Consider the following 13,123-nt stretch of genomic DNA (forward strand, 5'->3'; position numbering starts at 1 on the left):
ATTTTGAAATTTTTTAATATTACAATGCAAAGGTTAAATATGCTTAAAAATCAGTAAACAATACCAATTTAAAAATAAAAATAAGTTATGCATTTCATTTTAAAGTTCAATTTGCAGATTAGGTATTTTTCCTTTTTCTTTCAGAGCTTAAATTACGTATTCGTAATGCTTCACCGAAATAGATATTTGAACTTGGCTCCCTGTATTTGTTTCAATTAATATCCGCTGGGAGTGGCGCTGTCTTCCGATTCGATTTCTTCTCCTCAGCGCATTTCGTTTCTGGCTTCAGAAGCTGTCGCACCGTCTGTTTACATCTTCTACTTTCGGGCCAAATGGCTCGACATTGAAAAATTTGTCGACCTATGCCTTTGTGAATCTTTTCCCTCACATTTACTTATCTCAATATTGTACCGTAAGATTTTGCTCAAGTCATGACCCCGCTTCGTTGAATATCGGTGAATTTGTGACAATACCGGAGTCGCCATTTGTGAACGAAGTCATCGATTTCATCGGTTAACTATCACTAAATGGCATATGCGTTTCCCCCTGTCGGAGTCGGTTTTGCCGGCGTCCGCGGACAAGATCTTTTGGCCGGAATCCCTGCTGGTGCCATGAGTGAGTGAAATCTGTTTCTCTCAAAATGAATTGCACACAAGTAGTGTCCTTGCTTCTCCCTGGCTTTTGTCCAATTTCCCTTTGTTACCTCTTTCGCAGACGCTGGTCTTCCCCCGCCAGTGATGACTCCAGTCCCAATTGGAGTTCTCAGGCCGCAGCCAAGTAAATAACTTCCGTATTTGATTTCTTGTAGTTACTCATCCAGGGTTATAGCTATCTCTTTTTCAGTGTTTTCCTCTTGGCTTTCAACTCCTTTTCTGCAATGTTATTTTCATATAGCATAGACGATAAGTAGAAGCCTGGTATGTTATAGACATAATTAGAGCGTACAGTCAGCAAATAGCTATCTATGCATGTCTATTTTTAACCTTATCTGTGTTGACTGTTAGAACTTGTGTTACGTTAGAAAATAGATTCTGATGTAATTCAAATATAAGTTATTCAGTGTAGCCCCCTTTTTTTATAACGCATCTATTATGGTATCAATGCCGCTATCAAAGTGAACTACGTAATTAAGAGGAGTGCAGGCATTGAACGGGAAGGAAACATCGGACTCAGTGGTGAAGGTATCGAGGATCATTATCTCTCTTGTGTAGCTGTTTTTTTAGTGGCTGTTAGTGTTGGTTTGTTGGTCTACTTATTTAATTCTCAAAAAAACAGGTGTAGTGTAGTGGATCTCAGTAGTCAAGACTTTTTTCAGGTGCTTGTATTTTAACATTTCCATTCTGCTTTGATTAGATGCACCTAATCATAGCCTAAATATGCCATGAAATGCATTGCAGGTAAATAAAATCTGGCTTGTTGATACCTCGCTTCATTCATATTTCTAGATTAAATTTTACATTTCCATTTGTTCCATTATAATATGGGTTTCATGTATTGTTTATGCTCTCTAGCTCGTAAACAGAAAGTGAATACAACACAAATATCCTCAAGTAATACTTATTTGTAGGTACAATTTTCTTCTGCAGCCCTCATTTTGCTGTGTGATGATGTCATGACATGGATTGATGTTCTGCTTTGGAGCTGTCTATTGAAACTTATCTATTTATGTTACGATAATCTATTGACTTTTTTCCATTCCTTCCCATTAACATATCTGTGATTAGAAATTACTTATTTCAATAGCAAAGCCTTCCATAACTGATATAGTACGTACTTTAATAATAGTAAGTTCACAAGCTAACTTTGTGGAAATGAGAATCCCTTGTATTCTTTTAAGTATTTTCCTTAAGAGTGACATGTTAGTGTTGCAAGTAGTTAAAGTTTTCGGAATATGAAGATGTTTTTAATTTACAGGGTTAAATGTTACAATTTAATGATGAATTTTAGCCAAACAATGACTAATATTTCAAGCAGTTATTCGGGCTTTTAAATTGTTAAGCACCTTTCAAATTTGATTTGCTTGCTCATTAATCTCAAAATATGACCGGGCTTCAGAATTCGACTCACTTGACTTGAAAAAGTAGCATTAGCAAGTAAGCATCCTCATGAATCCTATCTGTCTAGACTTTTTATTCATTATCGTGGTTTCTCCAAGCTCTCACGAAACCTGTGGGCTCACTCCAATTACTCAGTGGTACCTCAATTAACTCCACAGCCATATAACAGGGACGCCGACTTACAAAAAAATATTGGGGGGGGGGGGGGCAAACTGGGGATCTTGCCACGGGAAATTTTATAAGTAGTGAATTTTAAGTTTTTTAAGCATTTTAGAAGAGTCACATGATCAAAATTAGAACCTTGTTAACTCGAATATCGAGATCTGAACACTCCGGGGAAAATCGACAAGCCTGGCACATTTTTTCCTCACACCCATAACGAATTTTTGAGGAGGCTCGGGCCCCCTCAAGCCCCATGGAGTCAGCGCCACTGGCATATAACAAAGGTTGTGTTCACATTTGCAGTAGAATTTTTTTCAAAAGTAAACATGAGCCCTGGAGAAATTTCCCTATGGTAGTACAGGATTGCAGAACAAGAATTGAATGACTGGTCGCTTGACTTAACTCTGAGGGCAACAGGCTAGTCAATCCCCATAGTTATTTTGAAGTTGCCTAGTTTTATTGACGTATTGGGTTTCACCAAGCACCAGATTTTCACTTTTCTGACTAAATTCATGCTTCCTCAGTATTGTCAAATCAAGCGCTCTAGTTATGCCCGTACAAAAGAATGATTCTCCTGACTTGGGGTACTATGGAGTTTTCTCCATAGTACCCCAACGGAAGAGCAGACACAAAACCTTGCCATTGTTCAATTGAAAACCTTGGAGGGAAGACTGGGTGCTTAAGTGACTCATTCAATTTTGTGGAAGTGGACTTATGAATCGTATGTTGCCCATGGCTGAAATGATTATGAATTCAGCCATTAATGTTTAATCTCCATAGGATTGCAACTTAAATAATCCTTGCGAAATTTAGACAAGAATGAATAAAAACCTGATGAATTTCTCCTAGCCTGGCTTAAGTTTTATAAGGCATGCTAATAAAAATTTATCAGGGCATGGTTAAAATCTTGAATGATGTCAATATTATGCTGTGCATGGATTTGTTCATATTGTAATTTTGCACATTGTGCCAGATTAGTGCGAGGACACTCCCAAAGAAAACCTCGAGGTGTGAGGTGGCACAGAGAAAGCAACTGAAACCAATATCTTGATTGTGAAAAAATTGACACACCTGTGGCTTAGTCCAGTGTGAGCTCTACCCTCTCATGTCCAAAACAACCTTAGGGTTGTGTTGCTGAGTGAGTGAGCAGGTTAGCCTGGTGACACAATTAGGATTGGTGAGGTATATAGCATATTAGGTGTAAAAAGGATGAGGAGGGGGCAGAATGTAAACTTGATCTGGGTTTTGGCAAAACGAAAAACCCTTGCAGTATAATTGTCATGTCATCTTCTGATGGTTAGGTAATGCCCCAACTTTAGCTGAACCTCAGCAATGAAGCAGCTTGAATAAACATCCTGGACCCTCATGTTTTGTGTTACTATTGTGTCTACGCAACGTTGAATTTTATCAGACTGGGATAAATTGAGTAACTTTACTTTTGAAATAGGCATTTATTGTCGTTCACATTTTCTTTCGCAATTAATTCTTAAATATAATAATAGAAAATTGAAGTGCTTAATATATTTGCTGCGTAAAACTTCACAGTAAAAATTCAATATAAAATGTCTGCATATTTTAAACTGCAACTGAAATTACATTCTACGTAATTCATTTTTACAATTTCAGTTTCACTTAAGTGTTCAATGAGTTGGATTTATGTTTTAATAGCTAAAAATCCTCTAGCCACAAAGAATGGACAATAAATTTTGTTACATTAGCAAGAGGATAATTACTTTATTAATGCCTAAATTTACATGGCAACGGAATTGCATTAATTATTAAAAGTAGTTGATTGATAGTTAAAAATTAATGCAAGGAATTGAAAATTTCAAGACAAAAAACTTTACTTCTATTTTTTTTAATTTATTAGACTCTACCTATCATGCTTCATTATGTTGCAATGATTGATGTTCTTTATTGAAATGCATTTTTTATTTGTGCTTTATTATGGGTCTCATTTTATAGTATGTAATGAAAAATTTCATTTACCTTTCCTCTCTTTGATGTGCCTGCTTGAATCTCTCAGATTTGGGTGGTCCTCCGGCATTGCTTGGTGGGGGTCACATGTTGGTGGGAGGGGGACAGCAACCGCAGCCACCTCCGCCTGGCACAGCCCAGGGACAGCAATGCATCGTCTCCCAGCCAGTTGCCAACATCCCCCAGGCTCAGCAGCCTCCGAATCCTGCCACTAACGATGCACCTCTCGAGTTTAATGTCAACAAGAACAAGCCCCCAATGCCTGTGGTACTCCCCACTTCCGGCAATGGCAATGGCTCTGTCAGCAGGAATAGCAGTGAACCCAATTCATCTAACACATCTGGTGGCACAGGAACATGTGAGTCCATAGTTGGGAAAATCTGGTGAAGAAATAAGGGAAAAAGGTTTTGTGGGATGATGTATTGATGGCATAAAGATGGGTTCACGAGAGCATCTTCAAGTTATCCATTATTTAGTGTCACTTTAGGTGCCTCAAGCATGTTGGTGCAGTACTACTACAAATAGGCTGCTGACTAGTTATAAGTGATCTCACATTGCAAGTACAAGTATGCTAACAATCTGAAGGCATTTACTTCAGACTTCTACATCTACATAATACCCTGCAAGCCACCTAAAAGGCGTATGGCAGGGGGTGTTAGGACACCAGCCGTTTACAGCTAAAAAAAAATTAAGTGCTCCAACGAGGTTGGGACTAGGGTTTATTAAAGTCCTTTATGGTTCAGAGGAAAAACGAATTCCCATATCTATCTGTTCGGCAAAACATCTCTCTTAATTTATCGCTTCTATCGGACCTGGAAATATAGTGTGGCTCTAATATTATGTTCTCTGTGTCGCTCTTAAAGGTATCCATTCTCAATTGTTCAAGCAATCTAAGCCTAGCGCGCAGCCTCCGAGTCTCCAACGGCTCCCAGCCTTATTCGCTTAACATCTGGGTAACACTGTCTGTACGCCCGTAGCAGTTTTTGACGAAACGCACAGCCTTCCTTTGTATTTTATTGAGTTTGCGGATTAAGTCTTTCTGCACCAGATCCCATGCACTCGCTGCATATTCAAGGTGCGGTGGGACGAGAGCGAAATAGCACCTTTTTTTTTACTTTCTCATCCGAAAATCTTCCCACAATGCGCCTGACTTAAGGCTCTCTCAGTGATTTCTTGTGTTTCTGGTTTGCTGAAGAACCTATGGACACAGTATTTTATTTATTTGGCATAGCCAAAGAATCTCTGAATATCTTGATTTTTGTTACCAGCAAGTGAGATATCTCAATCAGTTTGCAATTGTTATTTTCATGAATACATAAATAAATTCCACATCACTGCAATGAAATGTCAAATTATCAGTAGTCCATTTTGTGTAGGGTATAAGTCCATTTTGTGTAGGGTATAAGATTGAGGAACTAACGCTTCCAGAAAAATGAAAATGAACTTGTATGCATGTGAGTCTATTATTATTGAGTGGGAGATTGATCAAATGTAAACTACTAGTGTAGTGCCTTGGGCTCTTTTCATACTAGCTGGTATACTAGAATGACTTTTCACCCAACAACAGTGGTTAGTTTTTTTTTTCAATGGAGTGATCTTTTAATTGCTTGAAAGATGATCATGTGAAGCTAAGTCTTGTGGTATATATGGTACGTAATATGGTAACTCTCTTTACAAAATCTGTAAATAGTTTATCAAACAACCATGATTTCTCCATATCATGCCATTATCAAGGTGCCTTATTATTAAAATATTTTTTGAGGATAAAGTAATCATTATTTACATTTGAGCAGCTATGAGAATTGAGTGGAGAGCTACTTCTAACCACTCTTAGACTCGTTGCACACTCACTGATTTTGGAGGGCCGGTAAAATAACAGCCTTCCACATTCCAATAGTGAACAATTGGAGGGCTTTGGAGCTTGCACTTTGAGCGACCACACACTGGTACCATTAAAAAGTCAGCCGCTGGCCATTGTCACTGTGTATCATGACAACCAAGCAAGTGATCCTTTGGTTATAATATGGCGTATGTGCAAGCAGCACTAACGCCGATGAAATATCAGCCATTTTTGTTTACCGGCTGCCCAAAATCAGTGTGTGTGTGCTAGGAGCTTAAGAGTGGTTGCACATAGCTCTCCACTCAATTCTCCTCTCAGCGCAAAATGAAAACGAGCATAACTACATCCTCACAAAATGTGTAAGTATGAAAGAGGATGGCTGTTTATGTGTCTGCTATGCATTTTCATACGGATGCACAGATCTCAACCAAGTTAACACGTTACGTACCGGGGTATTTAAATTCCTAGGAACGCCGATTCTGGGTGGATGTGTTGAGATTGGGAATATGTGCCTATTAGGGCATAATGCCTATGGTTTAAGCATGGTTAAAAAGCCAATGTTTAGAATATAACTTTACCCAATCAAACGTTATGATGCACCAATTCATTATGAATTACGAACAACAACTGAAAACGTACTAACAAATATGTATTGTACGCTTTAAAATTGTTTAGGTTGACGCGCCTAAATGACGATAATCTTCGTCATCCGTCCAGAACGTTCGGGAAAAAAATTATGAGAATTCTCGCCATCCGTATGCTACGTGTTAATGCATATGAGTGTGCATCTCATGCTCTCAAAGCCTCAAGTGTTACTTCTGGTTGTGTTTGACGCATCCTTTTCGTTGTCTCATGACCGTTTGTTACATCATGTCATTCAACTGATGACTGTTGGTGATTATTTGATTTGTATCTCCTCCTCCCAGGTGGAGACCGTCCCGAGGAAGGCAATGGCCGAAGTGGTGGCGGAAGTCGTAGCAACAGTGAGGAGAGACGAAGCGGAGGGGAACAGCCACGAGAAAAGGGGAGTCGGAGGCGTGGGGGAGAAGGGGAGCGTGGGATGGGGAGCGAGCGCAACAGGGACAGGGGTCGATTTGGTCGGAACCCCTCTCGGAGTGAGGAGAGTAGACCCAACAACCCTCCCGTCTCTGGAGCGTCGACGCCTTCATCCAAGTCGTCTCCCATCCAACAGCAGGCCAATCCACAGCCCCCTCCCCCTCCACCCCCTTCGACGGCAATGCAGGGGGCAGTGGCTGCTGGCATGGCCCCAGGGCCAATGTTCCCAGGTGGCCCTGGTGGGATGATGGGCATGGGATACGTTATGGGCGTAATCCCTGGCGCTGTGATGGCTGATCCTTCCTTGATGGGCATGGGGCAGGTGAGTCTAGCACAAGAAAATATAGTCTTATTTTATTTTATTCCCAAACCTCCGAATACAGCTCTCATAGGCCATTTTAAATTGGGGTATTCAACAAATTCAACAATGAAACGTATACGAACAACCATGCCCTGGATAAGGGGAACTTACACAGGTGGGACTCGAACCCGCGACCTCATGTTTGGCAGGCGAGGACTTTACCCCGCCACCGCCGAGGCCGGCAAAAACTATTCTTGAATGACCCTGGTTTAACCATGTAGTTTAAAACTAAAGGGATTTAGGTTACTGGGGTGGCTCAATTGTTGGCCTCCCAACCTGTAGGTCCCTGTTCCAATCCTAGTGTGAAATTTTTGACTGCCTGATAACTGCTTGAGATTTTTGTTGATAGTACATAACTCACTATGAGACAATGACCATTTTTTCACCGCTGCTAATTCAACCAGAGACCCTCAGGTGCATCACACATCATTCTCGTTACCCATTGTTGTAAAAAAAAATTAGTTGTATTAAGACTATAGAAAGTGGACTATTATCCATATACAGTGCAACCTCGATATAACGACACCCCACGGTACACTAATAAACACTCGCTATAGCGAATTGTCGCTTTACCGGAGGTGGAGCAAATAATAGCCAATATACCTGTTGCGAACAGATATACAGGAACAGGAGTGGTGCGGCGACAGATAAACATCTATCCGATAAACGTAAGCATAAATCCAGACGAAAGGCGATGTTTTTTTGCAACATTAAATTTCCTTACTCAAATAACGACTGACTATTCAAACAATTTATAAGCTCCGCACTGAATAAAAATCGTGCAAAGCATTGTTTCGTCAATCATTATATTTATCGAACGACAGTTCACCACATAAATTTAAGACTGAGCACTCCATTAACTTCATTTCTAACGGATCGCTAGCAATTACAGAGGTTAAGGAGTCTTGATGAAAGTCTTCCGGCGGTGAAACCCTCGCTATGGCGAGAGCCAACGCCGAAAGGGTCTCGTAAAAACGAATTTTTTAACACGCTTATTATAGGGTCAATTGACGGTGCATCGGCTATCTCTCGTTATAGCGGGGGTGTCGCTATAGCCCGTACTCGCTTTAACGAGGTTCCACTGTATATAGTTAATTTCAAGTATAAAGTACACTCATATATTACACACACGACACCTGCAGAACCTTGACTACTGAAATGCCCATTCTAAACCATTGAAATTCTCGAGCAATATCATCATTTCTCTGATTTATTTTTCAAATTCTCAGAGATGTTTTTTTTATAAAGTACTGAATAAGTAACTGTGAAGATTTCTGCAGTGTTGAGATTTCAATTTCTCCTCCCTCCAGTTATTGTCAGTTGGTATAAGATGACGACAGTTTCATTGCCACTGCTGCCAGCATCATCTGATCAAAGATTCTCATCTGCCTACTGGCAGTGATACTCTTGTCATCTCATGGCAACCGATGAAGTAGTTACCGGAAGATGAAGAAATTGGTGTCTTTCCTTAAACAAAATGCACACTCATTCACCTCATGTATAACAAGCATATTTTACTGGAGACTATAGGGTACTATATCTTAACACTTAGCATGCCGGCCCAAAAACCACTGGTCTTCCCCTGTATGCTAATTGTTTTTGCTTATTTTCACAAATCCATTACAAAATACCCACTTGACTCATAATAATTGAAAATAATATATTTCTGCATGCTTATGCTATCTATTGGCTTCAAATGGAACTAACTATACGAAGGTGTTAACAGAGACACATATATTACATCCAGTGAGGGAGTAATTCATTTAAATATTGTTAAAAAGAGAATTTCATCAATTGACATGAAAAACAGTTATGGAGTTGTCTCACCATTCTGTCCATTGACATGATTGGCACATGAAGTTAAATTTGTAAAGGTGGTTACTTGAATGAAAAATATTACTGTATCGTACTGTCTCCTTTAGTTTGGTATGATGGGAGGACTGCTTCCGGAGAATGCCATGGCCCCTGGACCTCCTGCTGGTGCAACTGGACCCCTTGGAGTCGGAGGCCCTCCCCTGGTGGAAGGGACAGCCGCAGCCACTGGAGTGCCCCCAGCCACCGTCGGAATGGAGAAGGAGGTGATCCACTGCAAGTCCTGCACTCTCTTCCCTCCTAATCCTGGAGCTCCTCCGCCTCGAACCAGAGAAAGGCCTCCTGGGTGCCGAACTGTGTTTGTAGGTGGTCTGCCGGAGAACGCCACTGGTTAGTTTTAGGTTGCCTTCATTTGAAAGTATATTTTCTCAGCAAATATATTAATTTTGTGTTTATATCTTTGCATGTCACCCTAAGATCATTTCTTGTCTGCATATTCCTAAACTTTTCTCACATGGCTTCCCACCCTGTAGGCTTGGGTTCAAATTCCGGCCTTAGCGGTGAATTTTCATAAAGGATTGTCACCCACTTACTTTCTGGGGATCCATGAATACTGACCATGTAATTAATTTATCTGCTCATTAATGTGATTAATGCCCATTGTTGTTTGAGAAGTAGCAATTTAATTTTTTTTCATTTGTTAAGCTAAATTTCCTTTTCAAAAGTTGTGTTATTTGTTTATTGGCATGTTTAATGTTTGTTTGTCTGTCAAAAAAAGAAATTAAGTTCTTTTCCAGTTCATTGTTAAATGATAACATTTTAAATGTCTATTGTTAGCAATGCATATGACCACTTCCCTTATTTTTTTCTGATTGCTTTATTACCATATTAATTGTCTTGTGCACCACTGTAATAATTTCTTTGTTCCAAAGGAGTTCACTCCTAGAACAATAAATGAATTAATTATTATTATATTATTATTCCCTGCTTGAATATTGTGTGGAGGACATCTCCACCCTTCCTTCCATATCCATCCCACATGGTGCAAATGACTTCAGCTGTCGGTCGCCTCCTCCAAATACCATATCATTCCTGGTCTCACATACCTGTCTTTTCAATCTTTTTTTCAGTTCAACTTTTCATCCCTCACAAGTTACCTTGATGTCCACCAAGTTTAATCCTGACCTTCGAATTCTAAAGCCTTTGCCAACTTTTATTTCTACTCCTCCCAAATTAATGTGTTCAAATTATGGAATTCTCAACAAGAGATAATCTATTCATTGCCAACCGTAGGTATCATCGCTATAAGGAATATTATATTTCTATTTGAATATTATATTGCATTTAAGTTTGTTTAATATTTTTCTTTTTGCTGTTGTTAAAATATTCTCTTCTTGTGAGTGATTTTCATGATTTGGTTTTCATGGAAGTACATACGGATCTTCAAAATCCAAGCAATGCATTGTGAGGAATGTGAGCCTGTATTGGGAAAATAAATTCCCCTAATTAGCACCTCAAGTCCTCATTTGGAGGTTTGTTGAAACTCCTGAAAATAAGATGAAAAGATAAAACATAATAATTTAACTGAATGAAGTAATGAGGTTGAGTTGTAACAGTGATTCCTTAAATTATAAGAAAGAGAAAACTTGACTTCATGAGGACTCGAACCTAGGGTGCCTGAGGCAAAAGTCACAGGCTGCACTCCTCAATGCAGTTTGCTGTGCCAATTGTTGATGATGTACGCTTTTTCAAGGGGAGTAATGCTCTGCCAAATATTTACATGCATTTGTCTCTTGAACCCAGCCTTTGGGAAGAAAGCTAAGACTCTTTTTCTACTTTTCCTGTATAGTTTCAGAAATCGACATTCAGAACCCAGACATCACTCTCGCAATGTCTCCTATCAATATCGATTTTCTTCATTGAAGTGTTATTTATATATGAATTGGATTCCTTGTGAGATGAAAATTATTCTCATTTTTTCAATGTTCAATATTGCAGAGGAGTTGATTCAAGAAGTTTTTGAGAGATGTGGAGAAATTACTACCATCAGAATGAGCAAGAAGAACTTCTGTCACATAAGATTTCAAGCAGAGCAGTATGTGGAAATGGCCATCTATCTTTCAGGTAAGGCTTTGCATGCTGAAAATTTGAAATTGTGTAAATTAATTAGTATTCTTTCTGCTGATATTCTCTCTGCTTTTTGTATGGATTAGCAAAATGAAAACTGCAATTGGTGGTAGGGTTGAATAGAGTGCAATTGGTTTCAAATGTTCATGCTATCCTTATTGAAGTAAAAAGCATCAGGAAATGCATTATAACTTTGAAAGTACAGTTGACCCTTTCTTTACAATAGCAATCAGTTGCAGATCATCGATCATTTAGCAAACTCCATCGTATGTTCACATTATTTTCAGAAGAGGAACCAGTAAAAAAAACATCAGCACATGCCATTGTTGCTATGTTAAAAAAATGTTTCGTTACCAAATGAAGCATAGTAGTAATGACATGTTGTGCAAGTGGAAAAAGTGGTGGAAAACTTAGTAAAGCCTTAATCACACGATCATTTTTTTTCGCCGCAAAAGTGATCACTATCGCGATTGCTAGGCGAAATGATAGTCGCCGGTAATTGTTTTTCGCGTTTGCGGTCGCGATGAGGATTCCCATCGCTATTTTTCATCACGAGTCCGGTCGCTTTTTCCGTCGCTAAAACCGTCACTAAAACTCAGCCAATCGGAATGCATTTCCGTATGGAGCGATTGCAGCGCAACGCTTGACAATTGTGGGAACGACATGAATAAACAAACACGCTATATATTTTCGTGATGTGGGTCCTATGACAACGATCTGTGATATCGGAAATGATGCGAAAAGCGACGGCGGGTGTGACCGTGTGATTCAGAAAAATGAACACTAGAGGGATCGCTTTTCGCGACGGGAAAAGTGATCGCGATAGTGATTACTTTCGCGACGAAAAAAAATGATTGTGTGATTCAGGCTTAACTTAAAAGCTTATGCAAAATCAGCTCGGGCAGTATGCATGAATCCATTGCAAGTCGAACTCTTCGTAAAGCCGGGGTCTGCTGTAACATCTATGTTTGCTATCCTATCAATGCACCCTCTCTATTCTTTGAACACAATGAAGCATTACTTTATTAATTTGAAACTACTTCATTGTAATATATTCTCCTTAGGGTATCGGATTCGTATGAATAATGCTGGTCCAGAGGTGAGCAATGTAAATGCAGTTGGTGCAGCTACCAGTCCGGCCACTGGCCGGCTTCACGTTGATTATGCCCAAGCCAGGGACGATCTGTATGAGTGGGAGTGTCGACAGAGGCAAGTGCAGAGAGAGGCACGCCATCGACAGAGGCTAGAACAGGAGAGGCTGAGGCCACCATCGCCCCCTCCTGTTGTCCACTACACAGATCATGAGGCACAAGCAGTGGCAGAAAGGATCAAAGGTAAAGAATAGGGTGGTTTCCTATTATTTTTTTATTGCCTAAATCGAAAGATTATTACTCCTGGGGCACATATTTCACGCTTTTAGATTTTTAAATGACGATATCTATTTTTCGTGATTAAATGAAAAGTGAATATTTACAAGCGCGCAAAAACGCGACGGCTAAGTATGAATGCCGGGATAAGCCCGTGTGACGTCATTCTCATTCCCCCTGCACCGAGTGTGGTGACCTTGGGGCGAGGATATGTGTGCCGCTGCGATGCAGGCTGCTAGCAGGTAGCAGATTACCCTGTTAGCAGGTAGTGTTTGGCTTAAATAAGGATTATTAATACCTTATCAAACGAAGGAAACTTTCCGACTTTAGGCAGTTTAAGTAGGTGATTATTAAGAGATTTTCC

The 13,123-nt window shown here is 39.8% G+C and overlaps 2 protein-coding genes across 4 annotated transcripts in view; one reads left to right on the forward strand and one right to left on the reverse strand.

The window, feature by feature from the left end:
• Window positions 1-273: 273 nt before the first annotated feature.
• LOC124168769 (ecto-NOX disulfide-thiol exchanger 2) overlaps window positions 274-13,123 on the forward strand; it is a 39,702-nt gene continuing 26,852 nt past the window's right edge. Inside the window, exons 1-7 of one of the 3 annotated variants that reach the window (XM_046547056.1) lie at window positions 274-615; window positions 715-777; window positions 4,246-4,554; window positions 6,963-7,414; window positions 9,376-9,655; window positions 11,264-11,389; window positions 12,457-12,726. In XM_046547056.1, the coding sequence (XP_046403012.1) occupies window positions 528-615; window positions 715-777; window positions 4,246-4,554; window positions 6,963-7,414; window positions 9,376-9,655; window positions 11,264-11,389; window positions 12,457-12,726 (1,588 nt within the window). In that variant the 5' untranslated portion in view covers window positions 274-527. Of the gene's footprint in view, window positions 616-714; window positions 778-834; window positions 1,182-4,245; window positions 4,555-6,962; window positions 7,415-9,375; window positions 9,656-11,263; window positions 11,390-12,456; window positions 12,727-13,123 lie in introns of those variants that run through there. The other 2 variants (XM_046547057.1, XM_046547058.1) reach the window with 2 other exon arrangements.
• LOC124168770 (equilibrative nucleoside transporter 4) overlaps window positions 9,551-13,123 on the reverse strand; it is a 74,551-nt gene continuing 70,978 nt past the window's right edge. The window contains exon 13 of the transcript XR_006866981.1: window positions 9,551-9,636. The gene's annotated coding sequence lies outside the window, so the exon portion shown is untranslated. The remainder of the gene's footprint in view (window positions 9,637-13,123) is intronic.

Source organism: Ischnura elegans, chromosome 12, assembly GCF_921293095.1.
Source record: "Ischnura elegans chromosome 12, ioIscEleg1.1, whole genome shotgun sequence".
Lineage (NCBI taxonomy): Eukaryota > Metazoa > Arthropoda > Insecta > Odonata > Coenagrionidae > Ischnura > Ischnura elegans.